This window comes from Danio rerio, chromosome 6, assembly GCF_049306965.1.
Source record: "Danio rerio strain Tuebingen ecotype United States chromosome 6, GRCz12tu, whole genome shotgun sequence".
Classification (NCBI taxonomy): Eukaryota; Metazoa; Chordata; class Actinopteri; order Cypriniformes; family Danionidae; genus Danio; species Danio rerio.
This window is the reverse complement of record NC_133181.1, coordinates 57,334,974-57,361,034: the sequence shown is the minus strand read 5'-3', so window position 1 is coordinate 57,361,034 and position 26,061 is coordinate 57,334,974. Positions and strand designations below refer to the sequence as shown.

General features: G+C 38.3%; 1 protein-coding gene across 9 annotated transcripts in view; it reads right to left on the bottom strand.

Moving 5' to 3' along the window:
- tead3b (TEA domain family member 3 b) overlaps window positions 1–26,061 on the bottom strand; it is a 97,826-nt gene that overhangs the window by 17,965 nt on the left and 53,800 nt on the right. For 2 of the 9 annotated variants that reach the window (XM_005166143.5, XM_005166146.5), the window contains exons 4-6: window positions 15,998–16,062; window positions 10,772–10,834; window positions 2,936–3,064 (exon numbers count right to left, since the gene is read on the bottom strand). In XM_005166143.5, coding sequence (XP_005166200.1) covers window positions 2,936–3,064; window positions 10,772–10,834; window positions 15,998–16,062 — 257 coding nt within the window. 9 annotated transcript variants of the gene reach the window in all.

Below are 26,061 nucleotides of genomic sequence, written 5' to 3'. Positions count from 1 at the left end.
AATTCGGTATCTGTTCAGTAATAATCATAACCGGTTATTATAGACTGACGTCATTTATCTCCTATGCGCTCTGTTGTGAGGGAGGTGAGCGCCGGTATTCACAATACTCAGGAGCCAACTCAGAAACAGCCCGTGGCATAGGCAGTGTAGGCAAACACTGTACATCCAGGGGGGCGCCAGAAATGAGCGCGGTTAATTAAAATTAAAGTTAGGTTGGATTTGTTTTCGATATTCCTGACACATTTAGTTATAGCGGCAATAACTCAAAAACCTCTTACCCTAAAAAGATCTGAAAGTGTGTTTCCTACAAAAAGACAAAGCTGGTTATGTTTCACAGCTGTCTTTTTCTTTTTTTTTTTGCTCGACATTACGACCACTGCTCCCTTAAGCCCTTGCAATATCATCAGTTTAGCCAAGAGAGCTCGAGCGGAGAGGAGCTCTCAGTAAGGGACCGTCAGAAAAGTGCTTCTTTTTTCGTTTTTTTTTTTTTTTGCTCCGCTTATCGCGAGCTCTCCCAGGTTAAACGAATATTGCAAGGGCTTAAGTGTGTTTGTGTGTGTGTTTGTTGCTGTCTATGTTTGTGTATGTGTGTGTTTAAATGAAAGACAGAGTGGTGCTGTGTGTCTGTGTGTTTAAACAGACAGCTTGTTATAGCCTCCCCCCAAAATATAACAGTGTGTATGGAAAGTATCGTCATTGCACCGTGATGCACCAAGATATCGAATTGAACCGAATTGATGGCATGATAATCGTAACCGAACCGAACCATGGGACCAGTATAGGTTCACACCTCTATCTGTTTGGGCTGCACGATATTGGAAAAATTAAACGTCGCAATATATATTTTTTTCTGATACATAACACAATTTAACAAGAGGAGTTTAATAACCATTTGGAAAGAATTTATTATTTTAGATGGATTGGGGTGATTCTCTAGGGGAGCACATATGCACAAAATATGAGAAACAAATCTACCAGCATAGATAAATACAATAAAGATAAAGACACAAACTAAATAAACAGCATATGATTCTTTTCAGAGGAGCTGAACCGTGTTCAGGTATACAGTAATTAAATAATCAAATGTAAAATACTGCGTATTCTCCCTTTAAGAAACATTTTATAAACGGTACAACTTCTTAGGCCTGAATGCTTTTACAACCCTGCATCAGGGGTCACCAATCTCTGTCCTGGAGTGCCAGTGTCCCTGCAGGGTTTAGCTCCAACTTGCCTCAACACACCTGCCTGGGTGTTTCAAGTATACCTAGTAAGACCTTGATTAGCTAATTCAGGTGTGTTCGATTAGGATTAGAGGTAAAATCTGCAGGACACCGGCCCTCCAGGAAAGTTTGGTGACCCCTGCCCTACATAACAAACCCTATTACATAGTCACCGGCTACAAAAACATTTTAATTATTTTATTATATAATCATAATCCAGACATAATGCAGACTCCAGAATATTGCGTATCCTCGCGATGTGACTATTGCGAATGATCACATTGCGATATCGATGCTGAAATGACATCTTGTGCAGTCCTAGTGTCTGTTTGTCCTGTGTTATGTCAGATAAACAGCAGTCAGTGACAGAAACAGAAAGATCCAGTTTATTACTAAAAAAAAAAAAACAGAGTGAGATTATTTAATTTATATGTGTTGGAGTTTATTCAAGCCTTACTAAAATGATGAGCCACACACAAATGCTGTTACAAAGTTTTCAGTACACAAACGCTGACACTATGCGGCTGTGGTACTTCCAGTGGTTATGAATTATATTTTACTGTCTTCATTACAAACATGTTCTAATGTTTTTAAAATGTTTAAACTTGTAAAACTCATTCTTGAGGTGCAGCTAATCACAGAGAGTTGAACAGAGTTGAATCTTTTAATCCCAGTTTCTTTGCAAATCCTGTTCTGTCGACATGTTTATATGAGTTACTACAGAAACATGTTAATATGCGTCTATTAGGGTTGAGCAGAAAGACAATGCCATTGTCCATCGCAGATGGCCGACAAACTTCACGATGCTGAGCCGGCATCGCGATCCATCGCCCTGCCTACATTTATATTGATATATAACTTATTATTTGCATGTCATCCTAATAGCAATAACGGTCTTTTCATTAACTATTTTAAATGTTATATATAGCTTGCAAGGCTGACAGCATCATGAAGATTAAATGAAGGATTATGCAGCACCTCTCGTGCATAAAATGTGTAGATTCAGTGGGAAACGCTGTTACCTGCAAACCCCATCACACAGACTTCACAGTGAATGGCTTTAGTCATATTTATAGCGGACATGAAGCCACTGGAAGTCTTTTATCCACTCTTGGAAAAGTGTAAATGGTGCATTAACATTCAGCACATGATCACATGATGTGCCATTATTAGTAACTGTAGGTAAATCAGCCAGTGTTATTTTCATTCTCTCATCTTCAGCGCTTCACATTTTCGCAGTTGTAGCTCCTGAAGGCAAAAGGGATTGACTGAGTGATTGACAGCTGATATTAACCAATCATTCGCATTCAGTTGTAGAGCAGTCGGCCAATTAGAAGAGCAGAAAGGTGGGGCAAGCATTGCAGGCTTTTTTAACTTCAGCAAGTTCACATAACAACTGTTTTAATCTGTTCCTGAGTGCTGCGTTTGGGGATTTTAGGTGCAAAGATGCATAAATGTCTGCTAAATCCGCTCGCGCTATACCCGCACACAGTTCATTCAGATGAACTGGGATGATATTGTAGGGGAGTGAATCATGCATATATATTAGACTGAAACTATCATAGGCTATTTAGAAAGAATAATACACGCCTGGAGGGTAAGAACAAACCCAATGCAAACTCTTTGAAGAATACATCACTTCAGCGCTGCCTTGCAAATACCACATCATTTAGCCAAACAGTTTTTTCTGTAAATGTTTATATAATGAATTGTACCCGTGCGGCTGGAGGGTAAGGGGACTGTGGAAGAGGTGGAAGGGAGGTCTTGATGAGACTCGGAGACACAATCTGAGCAGAGGAAAGAGCCGCCATGTTCTGGAGAGCCTTGTCTTTAGACGCTTGATCCTGAGGAGAGGGAGGAGAAACAGGTGAGCACAATAATCCAGTGGGAAATACAGACAAACTAAAGCATGTTGTTAATTGTAGTTAATGCAAAGCAGCCTGCTGAATTACGACAAAGCAAGATAAAGCATCAGAAGAAGGGAAATGACAGGGGGTCTTTATTTCCAGCATTTGCAAGACAGCAAAAGAAAAGTGTTAAAGTTTCAGTTTAGCTGATGTTTAAGGCTTCACGGTAGAGATATGCTATATTTAATATGTACAGTTGAAGTAAGAGTTATTAGCCCTTCTGAATTATTAGCCCCCCAATTTTTTTTTAATGGACAGAAGATTTTTTTCAGCACATTTCTAAACATAATAGTTTTAATAACTCATTTTTAATAACTGATTTACTTTAAGGGGCGACACGGTGGCTCAGTGATCAGCACTGTCGCCTCACAGCAAGAGGGTCGCTGGTTCGAGCCTCGGCTGGGTCAGCTGGCATTTCTGTGTGGAGTTTATTTGTTCTCCCCGTGTTGACGTGGGTTCCCTCCGGGTGCTCTGGTTTCCCCCACAGTCCAAACACATGTGCTATAGGTGAACTGAAGAAACTAAATTGGCCGTGGTGTATGTGTGTAAATGAGTGTGTATGGATGTTTCCCAGTACTGGGTTGCAGCTGGAAGGGCATCCGCTGTGTAAAACTTTTGCTGGATAAGTTAGCAGTTCATTCCGCTGTGGTGACCCCAGATTAATAAAGAGATTAAGCTGAAGAAAATAGAATGAATGAGTGATTTATTTTATCTTTGCCATGACGACAGCAAATAATATTTTACTAGTATGCAGCTTAAAGTGCAGTTTAAAGGCTTAACTAGGTTGATTAGATCAACTAGGCAGGTTTGGGTTATTAGGCAAGTGATTGTATATTGATGGTTTGTTGTGTAGTCTATCGGAAAAACTATTGCTTAAGAGGGATGATAATATTGACCTTAAAATTATTTTAAATTGTTTTTTAAATGGCTTTTATTTTAGCCAAAATAGAGCAAATAAGACTTTCTTAAGAAGAAAAAAAAATATTTAAAATAAAAATAAAAATAAATAAATAAAATAAAAATCCTGTGCTTTGTTAAACATCATTTGGGAAATATTTAGAAAACATAAATAAATAAAAATCACAAGGCTAATAACTTTGATTTCAACTGTACATATAAACACACCCATGCATATATTTGAGAAAATGTGAATTTATATATAGATAAAAAGGTCTAAATTTATACATTTATATTTATATTAGCCCCCCTGAATTATTAGCCTACCTGTTTATTTATTTCCCCAATTTCTGTTTAACAGGGAGAAGATTTTTTACATTTCTAAGCATAATAGTTTTAATAACTCATCTCTAATATCTGATCTATTTTATCTTTGCCATAATAAAAGAATATAATATTTTACTAGATATTGTTTAAGACACTTCTATACAGCTTAAAGTGACATTTAAAGGCTTAACTAGGCTAATTAGATTAACTAAGCAGATTAGGGTAATTAGGCAAGTTATTGTATATAACAAAAATAATATATATATATATATAGCTTAAAAATATATATAGCTTAAAAGGGCTAATGCTTTTGAACTTAAAATGGCATTAAAAAAAATAATAAAAACTGCTTTTATTCTAGCCGAAATAAAACAAATAAGACTTTTTTCCCAGAAGAAAAAATATTATCAGACATACTATGAAAATGTCCTTGCTCTGTTTGACATCATTTGAGAAATATTTAAAAAAGAAAAATCAAAGGGGGGCGAATAATTGACTTCAACTGTATGTATAGGATACAAACTATATTGAAATGTAAATATCTATGAAAATTTTTTTAATTGCATGGTTTTGTTTTTATGTATGTGTGTACATATAGATGAAATATATAGTCATACCAGTAATAATTCATAACCTTGGCAAATCCTGCCTCCACCTTTTGTTTAAAGATAAATAAAAGCTGGGAAATATATTTTTCCACAATAACGCCTCGTGTACATCATCTTATTATCTTTTAGGAGAAGCCTATGTCATTCTGGTCAAAAAATAAATAAATTAAAATAACTTAAGTCAGAAAATGCCAGGGTTATGAATAATTCAGACTAGACTGTATATTGTATAATACTCAAATCTAATGTCAAAATAAACTTGTATTTTGGATGTCATTAATCTTTGCCCAGAACTAATGATATCATAACTGTTGTTTTAACAAATTGCGAGATGACATTAGATTGACACTCAATACAATAATTAATTTGTAAGATAAGCAGTAGTTCAGTAATATCACAAAAGCATGAGTGTTGTTTTCCAGAGTAGCAGAAAATGTAGTCTTTTTTTCTGTTTCCATAAAGAAAAAAGTTCCAAACAAAGCTAAAGAGCATTTCCTGTTTCCTAAATGATCTGCTTCAAATGAATAAACGATCAGCCGATAAGATTGTTTAAAAAAATCCCTCATTAAAACTTGCTACCAACTACCGTCAAATTTATTCATCCATTTATTCAGACTACACACCATCACAAAACACACTCAGCTAAATAGTAATAACTTTTTTTTTTATATTACCACATACGCTTTCTTCACATATCCACATTGCTTATACCTAGCTTTCAGATGTTTTAATCCAGATCACAAGTAGATGAGAGAGAGATGTTCCTGACACCTATAATGCCTGCTTTCAACAAGATGTAAAATAAGTCTCTGATGTCCTTGAGCAGTGTTGGGGGTAACGCATAAGTAACTCGAGTTACGTAATAATATTACTTTTATAAGTAACAAATAAAGTAATGCATTGCTTAAAAAAATAAGTAATAATATTTGAGTCTAAATAATATTGAGTTTAACAATGTAACCCGAGTTACATAAAATAATTCATTCACTAAAAAAAAAAAAAAAAAAAAAAAAAAGTATTTGCTGAATTAAAATGTGTAATCACGTTGACTAGCGCTGTTTACACCAGATGCAGAATGTGCGGATAAATCGCGTTATTCGCGCATAAATAGCTGCGTGAACATTTGAGTTTACTCTTTATTTGCGCGTCAAACCCCAGCTTCATTTGTGCGTCAAATCCACTTCAGAACAGACGCGGATTCGCGAGATCGGAAGGGCTCTTGTCTGCCCGGTGACTCTAGCTTTGTTGCTAAATGGCTAACATGGATCTTAATAAGAAAATAAGTGTTTATGTGCTTTATGAAGGCTGAAAAACAGCGTAGATATGTTTAGGGCCTTGTCTGAGTCCACTAGATCCTTTCAGAGGTGCATCCAGCTCTGTGAGCTCATAAACTCCTCCAGAAACTGAACCTGGATGATGGAGGCATTCAGCGGTGCTTCTGACTGAGCCGAGCCCAGTTTGATGAACTGTTGTCGGTGTCGGCTGGAGGATTTCCCCCGGGACACCAACAACAGGCTGTACGTCACAATCACCCCCCACAAGAGCAAGCTCCTGATTGGTTAACGTGGCGTGAATGTCCGATTAAGTTCAGATTTTTGAACTCGAGCGATTCACGTGAAACGTGCAAAATGTTACATTCGAGCCATGCCATTCGCACGTATCATGCCACAGGATGTCTATTCGCGTGTTCTTCCGGGTCTGGTGTGACTTTAATTTATCAGTATATACTGCATGTATAGGGTCATGAAGTTCTCAGAAGGTAACATTTTTAGTTAGTTTTTTTTTTTTTTTTTTAAAGTAAATAAAGGTGTAGGTGAACTGTCAGTGAACTGATGACCTTTACGGCCAATCACAGTCATTTCTGCTGAGCACAACGTGAGAACATGCTCAACAGTGCTCAAATGTTAGCGGGAAATGGACGTTTTTTAAATTTTAGGACCGACTGATATCGAATTCCAGTATCGTGACAACACTAGTACAACATGGAGACAGGTGTCAGGAAAAAACAATCACAAGTCAGTATGCAAATAACATGATGATGTCATGGCTGTTGGTGAGATTTTAGAATGCTGCTGCATAATCTAATAAATGTCAGGCAATGAGAGAATTTCTAAATACATATCGAACTCGTTACCAAGTAAGTCGATGAAAATAAAATATTACATCACAGTCCATACCCAAGACTAAAACAAACTTAGGTTTAAGTTTAGTGGTTTAAAACAAGCCGCATGCAAAATCTTTGAAGACTACATCAATTCACTGCTGCCTTGCAAAGACTATATTGTAAAAAATCCATGTTGTTATTTTGCCAATCAGTTATTTCAGGGGAATCCTGAGCAAACGGTTTGTCTCTAAGCATCTCAAAGTCATTTTTTAGAAGGGTCTGAGGTTTCGAATAACAAAGAGTAGAGGGGAAAAAGCCAAAATAAAGACAGATATCTAATAATGGGCAACATCAACATATTGACTCAGAGTATATAAAATAAAGCCAAAGGCTTTTGAACTCCTTTCTAGCTTTCTCTTTAAGTGCAGTCTTTCACCAAACACATCCATGTTTAAGGGATATTAAATTATGCCGCATTAAAAACATGTGCCCACAAAGGAAAGCAGAACTGAACAATCCGCCCGGCTTGAAATTCCAGTTCTCCAGAGGCTGAGCGTGTAGCACGTCACTTTGCATCACAATAAATCAAAGTGGATGATAAAAAGGCTTGCGGCCCACTCGGAAGCACCACCACAATAAGTGGTGGATCACAATTAAGTTTCTTGAATTTACAAAAGCCTCTACGATCTCTGCGGTACATCACGAAGCAGACGGACGGACATGGAAACTGCAGAAAGCGAAACGGCCAGGCACATTATTGACACAAGAATTATGAGCAATCTATGCAGACCGCAGGGCCAGAGAACAGGACTTCATAATGGCAGCGCTGGATGTAAGCTGAACCTGCGCAGGACAGCCAAGCAAAGCCAAGCAAAAATAAAAAGTCAACAATAATTCGCACAATTCAAATCCACACTTACCAAGTTCATGGCCTGAATCAAAAGAAAGAGAGACCATTAGTACAATATTTAGAGAGCAATTTCGCTAAAACTATTGTCTCTGACAGCAATTTTTGGGATAAACGGCAACTTCAATTCTATTCTAGATAGTTTCAAATGTACAATGAAACGTTTTGGAAAGTATGTGCCTTGGCAAGCAGAAATTGTAATACTTTGCTCAAAAACGATGTACCACATACTGTATATTAATAACATACCAGAAAAAAACATATATATTTATATTCTAAATAAAAAAAATATATATATATATAAATATATATATATATAAATGTTTGAAGTATGCAAGTACGTTGAGTACCGATTTTACAATGTGTGGATGTGCAATAGTCACAATACAGGATTTGATTATTTATTGAAGATTGACACAATACTAAAGACATTATTCAACTATTTTTAAAGATATTTTATTTAATAAAATTTTTTTTTAATTATATATATATTTTTAATTATTTATAAAATGATGACCATGTCATTTTTTTGTTTGATTGTTCAATTTCTGCACTTGAATACTGGTATACTCCCCACAAAACCATAAAGCACTGCTTGTTTATTTATTTTTGTTTGTAGTTGATTATAATTTATGCAGATGCAATGCAAAGAAAAAGACGTGATCATTCCAGTCAATCTAAATTAATTACATTTTTTTTTCAAATAGAGCTATTCAAATCAAATAATCTGGTGAAATATATATTCATATCACAATATATATTGCAGCAAAACAAAATATCGCAATGTCAGATTTTTCCAATATCACGCAGCCTTAATATGCATGTATGTGTGGGTCTATTTATCCATCTATAATAGATTTTTTTTCTCTAAATGCATTAATATACATACACACACCCACACACACACATATATATATATATATATATACACAAGTCAGAATTATTAGCCCCCCTAAATAATTAGCCCCCTCTTTATTTTTCCCCAATTTCTGTTTAACGGAGAGCAGATTTTTCAAAACATTTCTAAACATAATAGTTTTAATAACTCATTTCTAATAACTGATTTATTTTATCTTTGTCATGATGACAGTAAATAATATTTGACTTCATATTTTAAAGACACTTCTATACAGCTTAAAATGACATCTAAAAGCTTAACTAGGTTAATTAGGTTAACTAGGCAGGTTAGGGTAATTAGGCAAGTTATTTTATAACGATGGTTTGTTGTGTGTAGATAATTAAAAAAAATATATATAGCTTAAAAGGGCTAATAATTTTGACCTTAAAATAGTGTTTAAAAAAATTTAAAACTGCTTTTATTCTAGCCAAAATATAAAAAATAAGACTTTCTCCAATAGAAAAAATATTATCAGACATACTGTGAAAACTTCCCTGCTCTGTTAAACATAATTTGGGAAAAAAAAGAAATAAAAAATTCAAAGGGGTGCTAATAATTCTGACTTCAACTGTATGTATGCATGTATGCATGTTAGATATGTATTTGAGTAAAATACTAATATTTCCTTTATTCTACAATGCTCTAATAACAATTAGGCAAATTTGTTGTGAAAATCAGGTTTAATGACGCTTGATATTGATTTTTTCTGAAGCTAAAACATTGCTAATGTATCATTTAAAAATGTATAAATGTTTTTTGTTTTCAAAAGGTACTCCTAATGACAAAATTTTCATTTTTATGATCAAATTTGCAATGTCATCAGTAATTTAGAAAATAAAAATATAATTCTTTGTGCATTTCCAGTATTAATTAATTATATTTGTAAATCATTAATCCAGATAAACAGAGCATTTTTAAGTCATCTCTGAATTTCCCTATATGGCTGTTAAATATGTGTGCATTAATGAACACTATCTACTTCTGTACTGTAGTTTATATATAGGATGGCAGGGGGCGCTGAACATCTACCATCTAACATGCAACAAAACTGCATGCTATTAATGCAAACGCTACATTATGTGCAATATTTTATGCCAATCTGTTTATGTAATTTTGCCACCTCATCAATCAAAGCTAAACACTAAAAGAAGAAAATAATAAAAAAAAAAGGTCCAGTATTTTATGCAGTCCTGTATATATAAATCAATTGTGTACAAACAATTCATAAATAGCACATTCACATTTTTGACCCGCCCAAAATATATACTTGTCAGGAAAATGTATATTAATAAGAACTGGGTTGATATTTACATCACAGCCTGCATAAAAACAACACATAATTCGACAGCCGATTCTAATGCAGTATACTGTATCATCCAGCAGTGTCTCAGACAGACTGTACAAGAGAAAAACGCAGTATTGACAGACACATGGAGTCTGGATGCAAAGAAAGAAAGGCTGAAGAAACGAGTGAGCCTCAGGAAAGCCATCAGGCAAAGATCTCAGCCAATCATGCACCTTCAGCCTCTACCACATTCAGGAGCGCAAACGCAAAGCACTACGCTACTGTACGCCTCCTTTCCGTCATTAGTTTACGAATGCAAGCGCTCATTCATCAGGATTTGATTCAGCCAATAGATAACTGGAACTTATCGTGATCTCTCACTGGTTTGTGGAAAGGCAAAATGCCGTCAAGCCCCGTCCCACCCGCAGGAAAGCGCATACCTTCAGCTTTGACTGAATCTCACGAGATTTTCTCCGGGCAAGAACCTGCAAGTGGCTAGAAACCTGCAGAACAGAAAAGCCAAAAGAGGAGGAAAAGAAAGAGGAGGAAGAAGAGGAGGAAAAAAGAGAGAGAGAAGCTGTAACCAAAGAGGGAAAAGATGCTGCGTTTGCGACCTACCTTTATACTTGCTTGATACTCTCGGACTTTCTTCCGTGCTAACACCTGTATGTGACTAGATACCTGAAGAATGTCGAGACAGCTTAACAAAAACACACATGCACACATCACAACACACTTAAAGGGCCTCTATTGTGCTCTTTAAACATTTTCATTTAGAGGTCTCCTACAATAGTAATGCATACAATGTCCAGTATATATACAATGTTGTATAATAGACGTGTAAAAATCACCTCATTCCTCAAGGAGTCTGACATTTTTCACCTGATTCATTTGAAAATTTGTTCTGTAACTAAATTGTGCCCCCTATACCCTTAAATAATCCACTCTTTAAGGGAGGAGGCATTTATAGTGGTGTCTGAAACCATACAATGCAAACTGCTTTTCTTACTTTGAGCTTTAGTCTTGTTTCTAGTCCAGAGATTTTAAAAAATTAAATAAATAAATGAATAAAATCAAGAAGAATGTTCTAGACAATATATTTTAATCATACATAATTATAATCATGGCGACGCGGTGGCGCAGTAGGTAGTGCTGTCAACGCACAGCAAGAAGGTCGCTGGTTCGAGCCTCGGCTGGGTTAGTTGGTGTTTCTGTGTGGAGTTTGCATGTTCTTCCCGCATTCGCATAAGTTTCCTCTGGGTTTCCTCCACAGTCCAAAGACATGCGGTATGGGTGAATTAGGTGGGCTAAATTGTCTGTAGAGTATGAGTATAAATTAGTGTGTCCTTACAGGAAATTTTTTTTAAAATTTATTTTACAATTATTGATTTTGTTTTATTTTACATTTAAAAATGTACTTATAACATAAAGTGTTGTTAATTTTGTTCAATTTGTTGTTGTTTTTTTTCATAAAAACCACTACAAAAAAGTACTGATAAGAGAACTGAACCGATAAGCATTTATCGATAAAAGTAGTAATACCGATAAAAACTTATCGTACCCATCCATAGTTGTGGGATTACTTTACAGGAGTTATTATTATTGATTAGGGATGTAACGGTATTGTAAATACCGTCATACCGCAATATAAATTTTTTTCGATATTACCGAAGTCGCATGACTCGGTAAAACTATAGGTCTTCTGAGAAAATTTGCTCAGGCGAATGAAGCGAACGGGAGGTAGCGAAAACTACAATTCCCATCAGCCCATGCTTGACCATCATCCCTTGCGGTCTGTTGTCGCTACAGATCCAGTAATGCGGAATTGGAGTGCTGCTAGAAGCGGGGATGAAAAAGAGCTGAAAAACTCTAAAGCGGGTGTTGTCGCCGCGCACGTACTGAATAGCGGTGTTGTCGCGCGAGTTCTTATCAGCTGTGTTGTCGCGCGAGTTCTTATCAGCTGTGTTGTCGCGCGCGTTCTTATCAGCTGTGTTGTCGCGCGCGTTCTTATCAGCTGTGTTGTCGCGCGCGTTCTTATCAGCTGTGTTGTCGCGCGCGTTCTTATCAGCTGTGTTGTCGCGCGCGTTCTTATCAGCTGTGTTGTCGCGCGCGTTCTTATCAGCTGTGTTGTCGCGCGCGTTCTTATCAGCTGTGTTGTCGCGCGCGTTCTTATCAGCTGTGTTGTCGCGCGCGTTCTTATCAGCTGTGTTGTCGCGCGCGTTCTTATCAGCTGTGTTGTCGCGCGCGTTCTTATCAGCTGTGTTGTCGCGCGCGTTCTTATCAGCTGTGTTGTCGCGCGCGTTCTTATCAGCTGTGTTGTCGCGCGCGTTCTTATCAGCTGTGTTGTCGCGCGCGTTCTTATCAGCTGTGTTGTCGCGCGCGTTCTTATCAGCTGTGTTGTCGCGCGCGTTCTTATCAGCTGTGTTGTCGCGCGCGTTCTTATCAGCTGTGTTGTCGCGCGCGTTCTTATCAGCTGTGTTGTCGCGCGCGTTCTTATCAGCGGTGTTGTCGCGCGCGTTCTTATCAGCGGTGTTGTCGCGCGCGTTCTTATCAGCGGTGTTGTCGCGCGCGTTCTTATCAGCGGTGTTGTCGCGCGCGTTCTTATCAGCGGTGTTGTCGCGCGCGTTCTTATCAGCGGTGTTGTCGCGCGCGTTCTTATCAGCGGTGTTGTCGCGCGCGTACTGAGTAGCGGTGTTGTCGCGCGCGTACTGAGTAGCGGTGTTGTCGCGCGCGTACTGAGTAGCGGTGTTGTCGCGCGCGTACTGAGTAGCGGTGTTGTCGCGCGCGTACTGAGTAGCGGTGTTGTCGCGCGCGTACTGAGTAGCGGTGTTGTCGCGCGCGTACTGAGTAGCGGTGTTGTCGCGCGCGTACTGAGTAGCGGTGTTGTCGCGCGCGTACTGAGTAGCGGTGTTGTCGCGCGCGTACTGAGTAGCGGTGTTGTCGCGCGCGTACTGAGTAGCGGTGTTGTCGCGCGCGTACTGAGTAGCGGTGTTGTCGCGCGCGTACTGAGTAGCGGTGTTGTCGCGCGCGTACTGAGTAGCGGTGTTGTCGCGCGCGTACTGAGTAGCGGTGTTGTCGCGCGCGTACTGAGTAGCGGTGTTGTCGCGCGCGTACTGAGTAGCGGTGTTGTCGCGCGCGTACTGAGTAGCGGTGTTGTCGCGCGCGTACTGAGTAGCGGTGTTGTCGCGCGAGTACTGAGTAGCGGTGTTGTCGCGCGCGTACTGAGTAGCGGTGTTGTCGCGCGCGTACTGAGTAGCGGTGTTGTCGCGCGCGTACTGAGTAGCGGTGTTGTCGCGCGCGTACTGAGTAGCGGTGTTGTCGCGCGCGTACTGAGTAGCGGTGTTGTCGCGCGCGTACTGAGTAGCGGTGTTGTCGCGCGCGTACTGAGTAGCGGTGTTGTCGCGCGTGTACTGAGTAGCGGTGTTGTCGTGCGCGTACTGAATAGCCGGGTTTTCGCGCGCGTACTGAATAGTGGTGTTGTCACGCGCGTACTGAATAGCGGTGTTGTCGCACGCGTACTGAATAGCGGTGTTGTCGCGCGAGTTCTTATCAGCTGTGTTGTCGCGCGAGTTCTTATCAGCTGTGTTGTCGCGCGAGTTCTTATCAGCTGTGTTGTCGCGCGAGTTCTTATCAGCTGTGTTGTCGCGCGAGTTCTTATCAGCTGTGTTGTCGCGCGAGTTCTTATCAGCTGTGTTGTCGCGCGAGTTCTTATAAGCTGTGTTGTCGCGCGAGTTCTTATCAGCTGTGTTGTCGCGCGAGTTCTTATCAGCTGTGTTGTCGCGCGAGTTCTTATCAGCTGTGTTGTCGCACGAGTTCTTATCAGCTGTGTTGTCGCGCACGTACTGAATAGCGGTGTTGTCAGCACACTGTTCAGATTGATGCAGACATGAGACCTCTATCTTACTCATGGTTTGTCCTCTCAAGTGGGGGAAAGACAATGCACAACGTTACCCACTGCTGTCAACCTGGGCCAAGTCATATCTCTCTTGTCCCAGAAACCTCAGTCCCAAATGAGAGGGTTTTTTTTCTGTTGCAGGGGACATTGTAAATGCCCAGAGATACCAGCTTTTACCAGATTATATTTATATGATAATTTTCCTTTAAACCCATCTCTATCTAAGTGAGTGAGTGATTAAATGTTGAATGTGATGAGTTTTCAACAATACTAAATTGAAACTTTATTTTTTTTACATGGTTTAATAATTTTTTGTTATTAAAATTGAAGTTCCTGTTTCAAAGCTTAAAGATAGATGGCTAATTTGTATGTCATTGACACTTCTGGCACTTTTTTGGAGTATTTTCATAAGTTTTGTTTTTTCCTGTAAATGATTCAATAAATACCGTACCGTGACATTCATACCGAGGTATTACCGTACCGTGAAATTCTGATACCGTTACATCCCTATTATTGATTATAGACAGTGAAAATTAGTTTTTAATTTTTTATTCCTAAAAATCAGGATCATAAAAAATGAATGCTGTGGATGTTTTCCAGAGATGGGTTGCAGCTGGAAGGGCATCCGCTTCATAAAACATAAGCCAAATAAATTGGTGATTCATTCCACTGTGGCGACCCACATTAGCCTGTAATCGCAGGCATTTGTCAGCGATTTCTTAAAACCTGTCGGCGAGTCAAATTCATGCAGTCTGAACTCGACATTAGTTATGACTATGTTCACACTATGTACAGTTGCCTTGAACCGGGCCAAAGCATGCATGTCCCCCTCCCGTCTCCCCCGACAGCCCGCACTCACATTACATTCGGGCCTGGGCACAATTACGTCAACGATGCACTGTTCAGTAAGCGCTCTCGCTCAGCATATTGGAGATTTCTTCAGTTATATCGTTTAAGTCGTTTGATATGCGGTGAAACGCCCAAGTGAACCGAGCACACCTCTTCCAACTGGGAAGAGTGAGCCAAGTGAGCCCGATTCAGCGCGCACAAACTTCCCAAACGATGCGGGAAACGGTTCGGATAGCATAGTGTGAGCAGGCCCTAATTGTATGAAAACATGATTTTATTTGCTTTAAGATTTTTTATTTTAGTGCCCGATTTAAGAATATTTCCATATCTGGACTAGAAATGACAAAAAAACACAGTGAGAAAAGCATTTATTTGCAGTGTAGTAGATGTTCTGAAGTGTACTTAATCAATTAATGAGCTCAAGCAACAGTAAGAAAATACCCACAATGCACTTTGAGAATATGCGTACTGAATAAATTGAGTTGCTGGAAGTTTCTAAATAAATTATTACATTAACATTTGTACATGTGACAAAGATCGATGTCTATGTAATGCGGATTTATCAATCAGCATACAAAACAGCATTCCTTCAGTGCACTCAGTGCTCCAATTCACTCACTCACTTTTATTCACTCACTTAAGTGAACTACATTGGTGGGCTATTGTAGGGAATAGTGAATGAGGGTATGTCATTTAGAAAGAGCTAAATAATGTACCACTGAGGCAAACAAATAATCTAAAAATGTTTGCTTACCTGACTTGCCTCACCTCAAATTATTTAGACTGTTTTAAGAAAAAAAAAACTTGCTTCATTTTTAAACACATTTTTAATTGCCTAGAAAATGATTCTTTTATTAAGAATTGTGACTTATTTGGACTAGAAATAAGACGAAACCTATTTCCTATAAGATTTTTTAGCAGTGTGCATGTAAATCTGAATAAAGCAGACCCCTATACATTCACAAACAATATTCAAAAAAGCACAATAGGGGCACTTTAAAGAAACAAATTCACCTACAACTAATTACACTCCTTAAACTGTTATGCAAACTAAAATGTAACACAATTGATAGTATATGAAGTGCATGGACATGAAATACCTGTTTTCTTGTGCGGGTTTTGCCTGTCCTCAGCTTGATATATCTGGCAATAAGCTCATTGCGACCTGGAAAGAAGACATTTTCTGTAAGTTTCAAAGTGACCAAAAGGTGGCGACAAAAGCAATGAAAGAGCAGCAAACATCTGTCAACGATACTTTCAAAACACTGAAACCACAAACAGAAAATTAATGAAGTAAAGCTTCTAGCTTTATATTACATTTGCCTTCAAATTGTGGAAAAAATTATAGGCCTCAAAGAGTACCACATTTAAACTCTAAAATCAGTCATCAGGGAATAAAAGCATTGCCAGTGAATTTGAAAAAATTGACAACACATTACTTAATGCACCACTAAACATATATTAAATAAATATGAAATACGAGACATTTAATAATACAAAATTACAGCATTATTAAAAGGTGTTTAATAATGTGTGTCTTAAAGAATGATATTATACTGTCATTTTGTGCTAAGTTTATATTTTGTTTAGGTTGATTTTTTTTAAAAAGATAAATACAAATCAATAAAATCAAAAATCAATAAGCAAAGTGAATCTATATGCTTGACGTCAACTATAGACATGTATATGGAAAATGTGTGATTTCTTTCACAGGCTGTAACACAGTGTAAAAATCTTGATGGTTCTGTGGGTCTTGTCTATGAAATCTGAGCTTTATTTTGCATACTCTCTAGGATTCGAGTTGGTGATTGGCTAGGCCATTCTACAGCTTGATTTTCTTTCTCTGAAAGCATTTGAGACTTTCCTTGGCTGTGTTTTGGATCATTGTCCTGCTGAAATGTCCACTCTGGTCTCCTCTTCAACCTCCTGCTAATGTGGATGCTCCAATGTGGGTGTTGGCCCCAAGCATTTCCGGCCATAGGGCCCAAGTCCTGAAATGCACCCTTTCTATTTTTATTTAATATTTATTTATATTGTTTTTTTTTTTTCAACATTTTATCTGAATGTAATCTCTACATTTTAAATGATTAGTTTTCTTTAAATGTTTTTATATTGAATTTATATATTTATATTATTTTAGATTTTTATTTTATATATTTGACTGCTGGACTGCTCCATGATGGATATTTTATTTTGTATTATTATTATTACATAACATTACATTATTATAATATTATTATATTTGATTGTATATTAAATAATATTTATTTACATTAAAATGTTATTTGTTTAACTCTCACCATACAAAATATGATAGAAAACAATGTTATATAGTTTATATGTATAATTATTACTTCTAGTTTTTTTATATTTATTGGGGGCCCCAGATTTTCTGGTGCTCTAAGCGGCCGCTTACCTCGTTTATTGGTTAAATCCGTCCCTGGTTGGACTGAAGCAGCTAATATTTATTCAGCTAATAGGATGGGCAGAGGCTTGCTGAAAAATGACAGATTTCAGCAGCTGTCTAGGCTTTCACTGCCGAACTACACCTCCCTATCTTCATGTATTTAATATTTTTCCATGCGCCATTTTAATTTATTACACAGAACCTCATTTGTAAACTAATTAGTTTTGTTTACTATGCATATTTGGACACATCCTGTGAAAATGTCAAGTCAACAGCACTTACATTAATTGGAGTGTATATATATATATATATATATATATATATATATATATATATATATATATATATATATATATATATATATATATATATATATATATAAAATAGCGTAAAAATGTTTCCCCAACAGAGACCACTGCACTGATTTGAGTTGAGTCTGCACTCCCTTCACCAGACACACCCTCTCTCTCCCGTTCTCACATACATACACACACACTCTCTCTCTCTCTTCCTCTCTCTCTCTCTGAGCCTCCGCATTCCGCACATTCCTCTGCGCCTGTGACATCTGCCCCACACAACTTGATTTGATGAGGGCAACAGCCTGGAGCATGCGTCCACAGAGTCGGTGAATGGCCGGAAAAAGAGAGGCAGGGACAGAGAAACAAAGAGCTTTGCTGTTTCTGCCAACAACCGGCAGCTGAAGATCATCCCATCCTACCAAACAGACACTCACACCTGCCACCAACAGTCCCTGCAGGAGGCGAAGAATAACACGTGTCCCATATTCTGACCTCCCAGCTCCAATTCCTTCCCAGACTCTACTCTTAGCTGCCATTTCCACCAATGCATTTTAGTCACACTTGAGGTCTATTTTTAATCATTTTTATTTGTTGTATTTGAACTCAAAGAAAAACTGATTGTTTGCAGAAGTGGTGTGATTAAGCCTTGTGTATTGTTCAAATTGACTACCCTTTTGTTATGTTGGGGCTGTATTTGACCCATTGACTTCCATTGTATTCACATTTTTTGATTGCAAAGTCTTGACACCATATAATCATGCACTCTTAATTGTTGGTGGTTTTTTCTGTTAGGAAGAGGTAAAATGTGTCATTTTTACTGTTGATCATAATTTGGCAGCATTAACCCTTTAGACAGGCCTATGCAAAAAGGTTTCTGGCTTTTATATGAAGTTCTATGGAGCAGATTATCGTGTGCGATAAATCTGTATTTACACGGAAGAATCACATCCCTTATGCAGTTTTTGCTGTTAAGATAATTCCTAAAGCTTTCTTTATACGGTATTATCAGAAAACTGACTAAGCTGTAATAACAACAGGTTTTTGTGTGTGATGAATATTTAGATTGATATGTATGAAAAAAAAGCATACTAAATATTTCAGGCTTTTTCTCTTTCTGAATTCCATAGAATTCGAAGTCACGTGTTAAAGCACATTCAAACTGAACTTCAACCAAAGCCAAGATGACATTATATTTGTTTGCATGCTGCCAGGTGAACTTGTGGATCCGTCAAATATAAGTCAGCCATAACTTGTGCATGCATAAGAGTCTAATTAAGTATACTCTATGAATTTGACTGCATGTCTACACTGGAGTATGCCTCAAAAAATTATACTTGTACAAAAAGTAGTATACTACGGGCTTTGAACAGGAATAACATGTTGTTGAGCAGAGAAAAAGGTGGGTCGGGTAAGTGTATGACACTTGGACTCATCCTCGGGGCACAGGGGATTTTTGCAAGACTCTGTTCCTGTTGAAGCACAGGTGGAAATTTATTTCACAGGTGGAAAATATCTTGAAGCTGTAACAACTATGAAACCAGCCAGGCGGCATTTCTGCCATTCAAATGGGTCATAAATCAACCAACCGAAGCCAAGAAGCTGAGAAGTGGAGATGAGAAAAGGCCTGGTGGCATCAGAAATAGTTTAAAATCAGTTCAATTTTCATTTTAACCATGACATTAGGTACAGATTAGGGTTGCGTGATACTGGAATACGGTTTTAATCAATACTGAAATTTTAAAAACGTCCATTTCCCGCTAACATTTGAGCAACGTGACTTTGAAACACTCCAGTGTTCCTGTACCTGTGGTTACACTCAGTAAACAGCGGTGAGTTCAGTGAACTGATGAGCTTCACGGCCAATCACAGTCATTTCTGTTGAGCGTTCAAATGTTAGCGGGAAATGGACATTTTTAAAAACTTCAGTATTGATTGGTACCGAATTCCAGTATCCAGTAATTCCAGTAACCCTAGTACAGATGTCTTGTGTGTGAGCTTGTTTATGTGGGTTATGAGGACACAAACTTCTTTAATGGCATTGGTATGGCCTAGGTATTACAATGTTGAGGTGGTTTATGAGGACATGCCTTGTGTCCTCATAATTTAAAACTGTTAAAATGAATTTACATTTATTCATTTAGCAGATGCTTTTGTACAAAGCGACAAAACTGAGGAGGCATTCAGCAATTCGACAAGCAGAGGCAATACACATAAGTGCTAGTTTTACAAAGTAGCTTGTTTCTGCTAAGAGGATTTAGTGCTGGAGTAAGAGTGCAAGACTTTTTTAGTGAGAGGGAGAGAGCGAGAAAGGGTTTCTACAGGGTGTTTGTAAAGGCCACTCACCTGTGTGAGGCACACTAACTAGGGATTCACAGATACCACTTTTTTCCAAACCGATACGAGTTTGAGTATCGATGTGCTCCAACATTAGGCACATTCAAATCAAGACTGAAAACACATCTGTTTAGCTGTGCCTTTACTGAATGAGCACTGTGCTGCGTCCGACAGATTGCACTATCATGTTTTTCTCTTCTTCTTCATTCTTTTATATCACATTTTACCTGTTTTTATGTTTTGTTTTGTTTTTACGCATTTTAATTATGTTTTTATTTTTATTTTACTTGTTTCTTTTATTCTTGTTTATGTAAAGCACTTTGAATTTCCACTGTGTATGAAATGTGCTATATAAATAAACTTGCCTTGCCTTGAGTATATTAATTTGTGTACTTGCTGATACCGAGTACCAATACTTCATAGATTTGGTTTCGATTAAGTTTATTTGATGATTTTTTTTTGCCTGTAGCAAGGATGAACACAAAAATCTTTAACAGAGGGCTGTTCCAAGTCAAAAATATACACACATTGTTGATAACCCTGCAAATCCATAGACCTTATCCGTTAACGATTAAGCATGGACACTTAATGATGAGTTATTCTTGCGCTGACATGCATCCATGACTGATACGAGTACTTTAACCAAGTATCGACCCAATACTGGGATCGGTGCATCCCTAACCCTTACACTATATAGTATTTTGGGTTGGTGTGTAGTGAGGTGGGTGGGGGATCTTGGTTTTTTGCACTGGGTTTCCAGTGCCGGAGATCAATGCTAAGGATTTTTTCTACTGGCCTGATCGGGCCAGTGGTTCAGGTTTTTACTTTCCCTGCCAACATTTTTACTGGAGGAGTATTTTTTTTGCCAAAGGAAAGGGTTGGGTGTAGGGGTAAGGAAAGCGTTTTTTACAGTATAAAATACATTATACCTATAGAGAGTACACTCGGGCCATTTTTACACTAATAGGTCTTAGTATTTAAATGGCATTTTAAAACAAAAGCATTTCCTAGCATTTCTAACCTTCCACACTACCGCTGAAAATGCACATCACGTGACCACATACAAACAGGCACATACACAAACTCGAAACAGCGGGTGCATGCAGTCAGCGGGTCAGTAGACTGGTTCAATCTTTCGCTTTCACACTTGTACTTGGTAATTTTAGCGAAAATCTTAGACACTGTTGGCTGGTTCCTGTTGTTTGTGCACCTTTTTTACCAACCAAGTTTGTCGACGCCATTATAATGACACAAATCACTCTGCCTATTCACGAGTCCTGCGAAAAAAGTGATCGACAGGTGGTAATTATGTGTGTAACTTATCTTTATTCATTTATGATTTGGTTGTGGGTAAAACAAAGACCATGCGGGTCAGGTAGTTGAAACGGTAAGCTACAAATAATTAGTTCGTTATGAATTAGTTAATTATTCATTATTAATTCACCACCGCCAATGACGACGATGTCGTCGTCCATCGCAATGTTTCATATTAGACATCGTACGATGTCAAATTGGTCAACATCACACAACCCTCATAGAGAGTCCTCATAAATAATAAAAAACTACCTTTTCCAATGACCAAAAAACGAAAAAAATTAAGAAAAAAAGAAAAAAAATATTCACTTCAGTCTACTAAATTAGTCATACACTTAATGGCCCACAATTGATGCAGTTCTGCAATATATTTGCCAACACAAGCAAAAAAAAATAAAACGTTGATATTGAGAGATGTCTCAAATACAATTTAACACTCCTGGAGGCATTTCCTGCTAGAGGAATGACTTTTCCTTCAAAGAATAACAACTCATAAAAGTGGTTCCGGAGCAACTCGCTTATTTCCACCCATCAATATTTGCAAGGGAAAATAAAAAGCAGTGTGGGCTCTGCACTTCACATTACACTCAGGCTGTTTAGGCCTTGTCCAGATGACGTTCCCGAGACCTAAAGTCAGCGGTGGTATTATGAGGCTTGACGTCATCCTCCTCGTGAGTGGGCTTCTTCAGTGGCAGACTTTAGGCAGATGACTGCATGTAAATGGATAAGGTGTTTACAGTCAGACGAAAGAGCAGACTCTCCATGCGGCTGACACGCGCTGTCCTGGAGCTGGCCAGAGCTAAGAGTGTCAACCACATCCTGGGATTCGTTTACAACTTGATTTATTAATAAATCCACTTAGTGGAACTCCGTGTTATTGGCACAACATCTGAGGCTGGTGGAAATTAATTGCTCAATCAGTCAAATGAGCATCAAATCAAGTCACAAACAAGTCAAAATTATGAGCCCTCCTGTGAATTTTTTATTTTCTTTTTCGATGTTTCCCGAGTGATGTTAAATTGGAGTATAGTTTTATTTGTAGCAGTTTGCATAGTATTTCCCATAATATTTTTTTTCTTTTGGGGGAAAGTCATATTTCTTTTTATTTTTACAGTTTAATTTATTAAACAAATTAAATATTATTAGCCTCCTAGAAATATACATTGCCTGACAAAAGTCTTGTCGCTTATCCAAGTTTTAGGAACAATAAATAATAACTTGACTTTTAGTTGATCATTTATATGAAAGGCAAAGGCCTCTAGATTACGCTTCTTTTATAAAAAAAAAAAAAAAAATTTGATCATGCTTTGATTTTGAATTATTTAACTAGGACAGTAAGGTCTGACTTTGCTTAGACAAAATTCTTGTCATTTAACAGTAATATTGTCCAGTATAGAATATAAAGTCATGCTGCAGTAAATAAAAAATAAATATTGTGTCTGACTCCCATGAGCTCGGAGGACTGCATCCATACAGCTCTGCAATGACTCAAATCACTTATTAATAGTCATCTGGAATGGAGAAAAAAAAAAAAAAAAAGTCCATCAAGATTTTCGGAATTATTTTCAATGCTTCGTCCATCTTACACTAGACATGCTTAATAATGTTCTCGTGACTGGGCTGGCCAATCCTGGACACCTCCATATGGAGGCTTAAGTATGAGGAGGAGCGCTATCCTGCTGAAGAATGTGCCCTCTCCTGTGGTTTGTAATGTAATGGGCAGCACAAATGTCTTGATACCTCAGGCTGTTGATGTTGCCATCCACTCTACAGATCCCTCACACACCCCCATACTGAATGAAACCCCAAACCAAGATTTTTCCTTCACCAAACTTGACTGATTTCTGTAAGAATGTTGTGTCCATGCGGGTTCCAGTAGGTCTTCTGCAGTATTTGTGATGATTGGGATGCAGCTCAACAGATGATTCAGCAGAAAAATTGACCTTCTGCCACTTTTCCAAATGATCAACTAGAAGTCTCGTTATTTGTTGCTCTTACAACTGAAATCGATAAGACTTTTGTCAGGTAGTGCATACATTTGTAATAGGTACAGAACAAACAACTGTTATCCAATGACTTGCCTAGTTATCATAATAACCCAGTTGAGTCTTTAAAGATGAATACTATTATCTTGCAAAATAGGTAGAAAAATATTCTGTATTGTCATCATGGCAAAGATACAAGAATTAAAAAATAGCTGCTAGAAATTCATTGTTAAAAGTATTATATTATTATACATTATTATATGTAATTATATATTATATGTAATTAATTATTATATGTTTTTTAAAAAAAAATCTTTCTGTTAAGCATCAATTGGGAAATATTTTTTTAAAACCATTACAATTTCATAGAAGAGTGAATAATTTTGATTTAAACTGTATATGAAATAATCCACTAAATCTGCAAGAATGCCATGATCGGGAACCACAAAAAAACAGAACCAAGGATACCATCATGAGGACACACGGTGTCAAGGGAATCCCTCAACAAGAAGACATATACACCAGATATCATGCATAAGCTTTCAGAAAATGCCAACAATGTGCTATCAACAATGTCAATATTCCAGTACTGTCTTATCAGCCGGCTCCGGCATGCATAATCACAGCGCAGTGAAGCATCCTTCTGACTTCATAGTGAGTCAGTAAATATGTTTAGATTTACTGGAGAGAGGATCAAGCCCTGGTGATGTAACACTAAAGACACTCAGAAGGCTTGGTTACAAGATTTAGCACACAGCCTTGTTGTCTACGGTCAACAGCTCTACAGGCAACTTCCTAAATGTTCACTTTCACTCACACACTTTGAAATATGCTGAGTTCCACACAATTTCTTCATGTTGCCCAAACACAACTCGATTAAGTTTACTTAATGTTCACACAATCCTTCATTTAAACCTTCCCTGATTGCCAGTACTTTTACAGCATGGAAAAGAAAAGGGCTATTTCGCATAGGAGATCTTTACATAGACAATCAACCCAACAGCCATACACCCATACTAGAGCTGCACGATTCTGGCTACAATGAGAATCGCGATTTTTTTGCCTAAAATAAAGATCATGATTTTTTCACAATTTTGTAGATGTAAAATAAAGGTTAATATGAGTGGGCTATTATTATTGTTTTTCTCAAACATGTGGTAAAACTGCAATAGGCTTTGTGTAGCTGTACTGTTGGATAAAATGCTATATTTTATAGACTTTTAATGGTGGACTTGAACAGACTTTAGATTTGTCCTGGTCATTAATGCTGATAATAATTCTGATGTTGAATTATTGTGTTTGAGATATATGCTTACAATCTGTCATTTTCTGCTGAAAATCTGTCACTGACGTGATTTTCGTGAATACAGAAGACTGGCTGGGTATTTGTGCATTTCGGCGGGTTTTGGATACTTTTTGGGCTGGAATCAGTCTGCTACATCTGGCAACACTGTGTGAGCTTTCGGTTTCATTTTCACTGCTAAGAGCGGTTCACTACCCGCGCGGCTCCCAAACGATCACTCTGTGCCACAAACTGAATGTTATTTACAAATTTATAACCTGTTAATCACAGCCTATGCAGGTTCTGTTCACAAAAGTAGACTTCATTCAGAGGCACGCGCTCGCCCGCCCACTCAGTGGTAACAGCTGACGGTCAGCTCACGTCACGTGTGATTTTGTGGTCGCAAATACATTACATGAAGACAGAAATGACATTTTTGGGGTGAATTATATCTTATACAGTATGTGACTCTTTCAACACCATTTGGAGGTGTCCACGTTGCTGAACAACGCATGTAAAACAATGTGAATACTTGTGCGACCACCATTGATTCACTCCTGAACTTGAAAATATGACTGACAGAAATGCTGAATTAAGATCGTCTAGGGCAGGGGTCTCAAACTCAATTTACCTGGGGACCGCAGCAGGCAAAGTCTGGGTGAGGCTGGGCCGCATAAGGGATTTCACAAAAAAAAAAGTCCTCAAATGTCATTATTAACAGTTTTAATTATTTCTTCTGAACATGAAGTGTCCTGAACATTAATAGAACATTGAGTGAAGATTATGAACAGTTCTTCTGAACATGGCATCTTTTGCCAACTCCTTGCTGCCAGAGACTTGACAGTGCTTCAAGTGGGGGAAAAAGTGGGGGAACTCACTCAAAACTTCCATTCCCTTACCTAAAAAAAGGCGTTTATATGTATAAATAAAACACCCCCACTCCAGTCACATCAGTCTGTACCAGTCTGTATCTACCTATAATATATATAAGATGCAGGCTGTAGCTAGGTAGGTGGCAGGCTGCAGATAGGTAGCTAAGTGGCAGGCAGGGGCGGGAACAGCTTACCTTGGTTCTGGCCGGCGCGAGTTCCCTCCTAACACTTCCCGCCCGTCACAGCGTCTAACAAAGGGGCGGGGTGCGTGGTGACGTCACCGGCATCCCCGCCCCTTTGTTTACACGGCGGGCGGGGAATGCCAGTGACCGCTGTGTACGGATAGAAGCAGCGGAGCGGGGAGCGCTCTCTCTCCCCGCTCCGCCGATTCTGTCAGTGTACAGTGGTCGGCGCGGGCCACAAAATATTGCACTGAGGGCCGCAAATGGCCCACGGGCCGCGAGTTTGAGACCCCTGGTCTAGGGAGTCAAATTGAGATCGCGATCTTTTACGATTAATTGTGCAGCTCTAACCCATACACTCTTGCATTCACACATATTATGCCCAATTTAGCTTATTTAATTCAACCATAGTGCATGTGCTTGGACTGTGGGGGAAATGTCAACTGAAACTTTCTGTCATACACCACGCTCACCAAATGGTACTCTTGG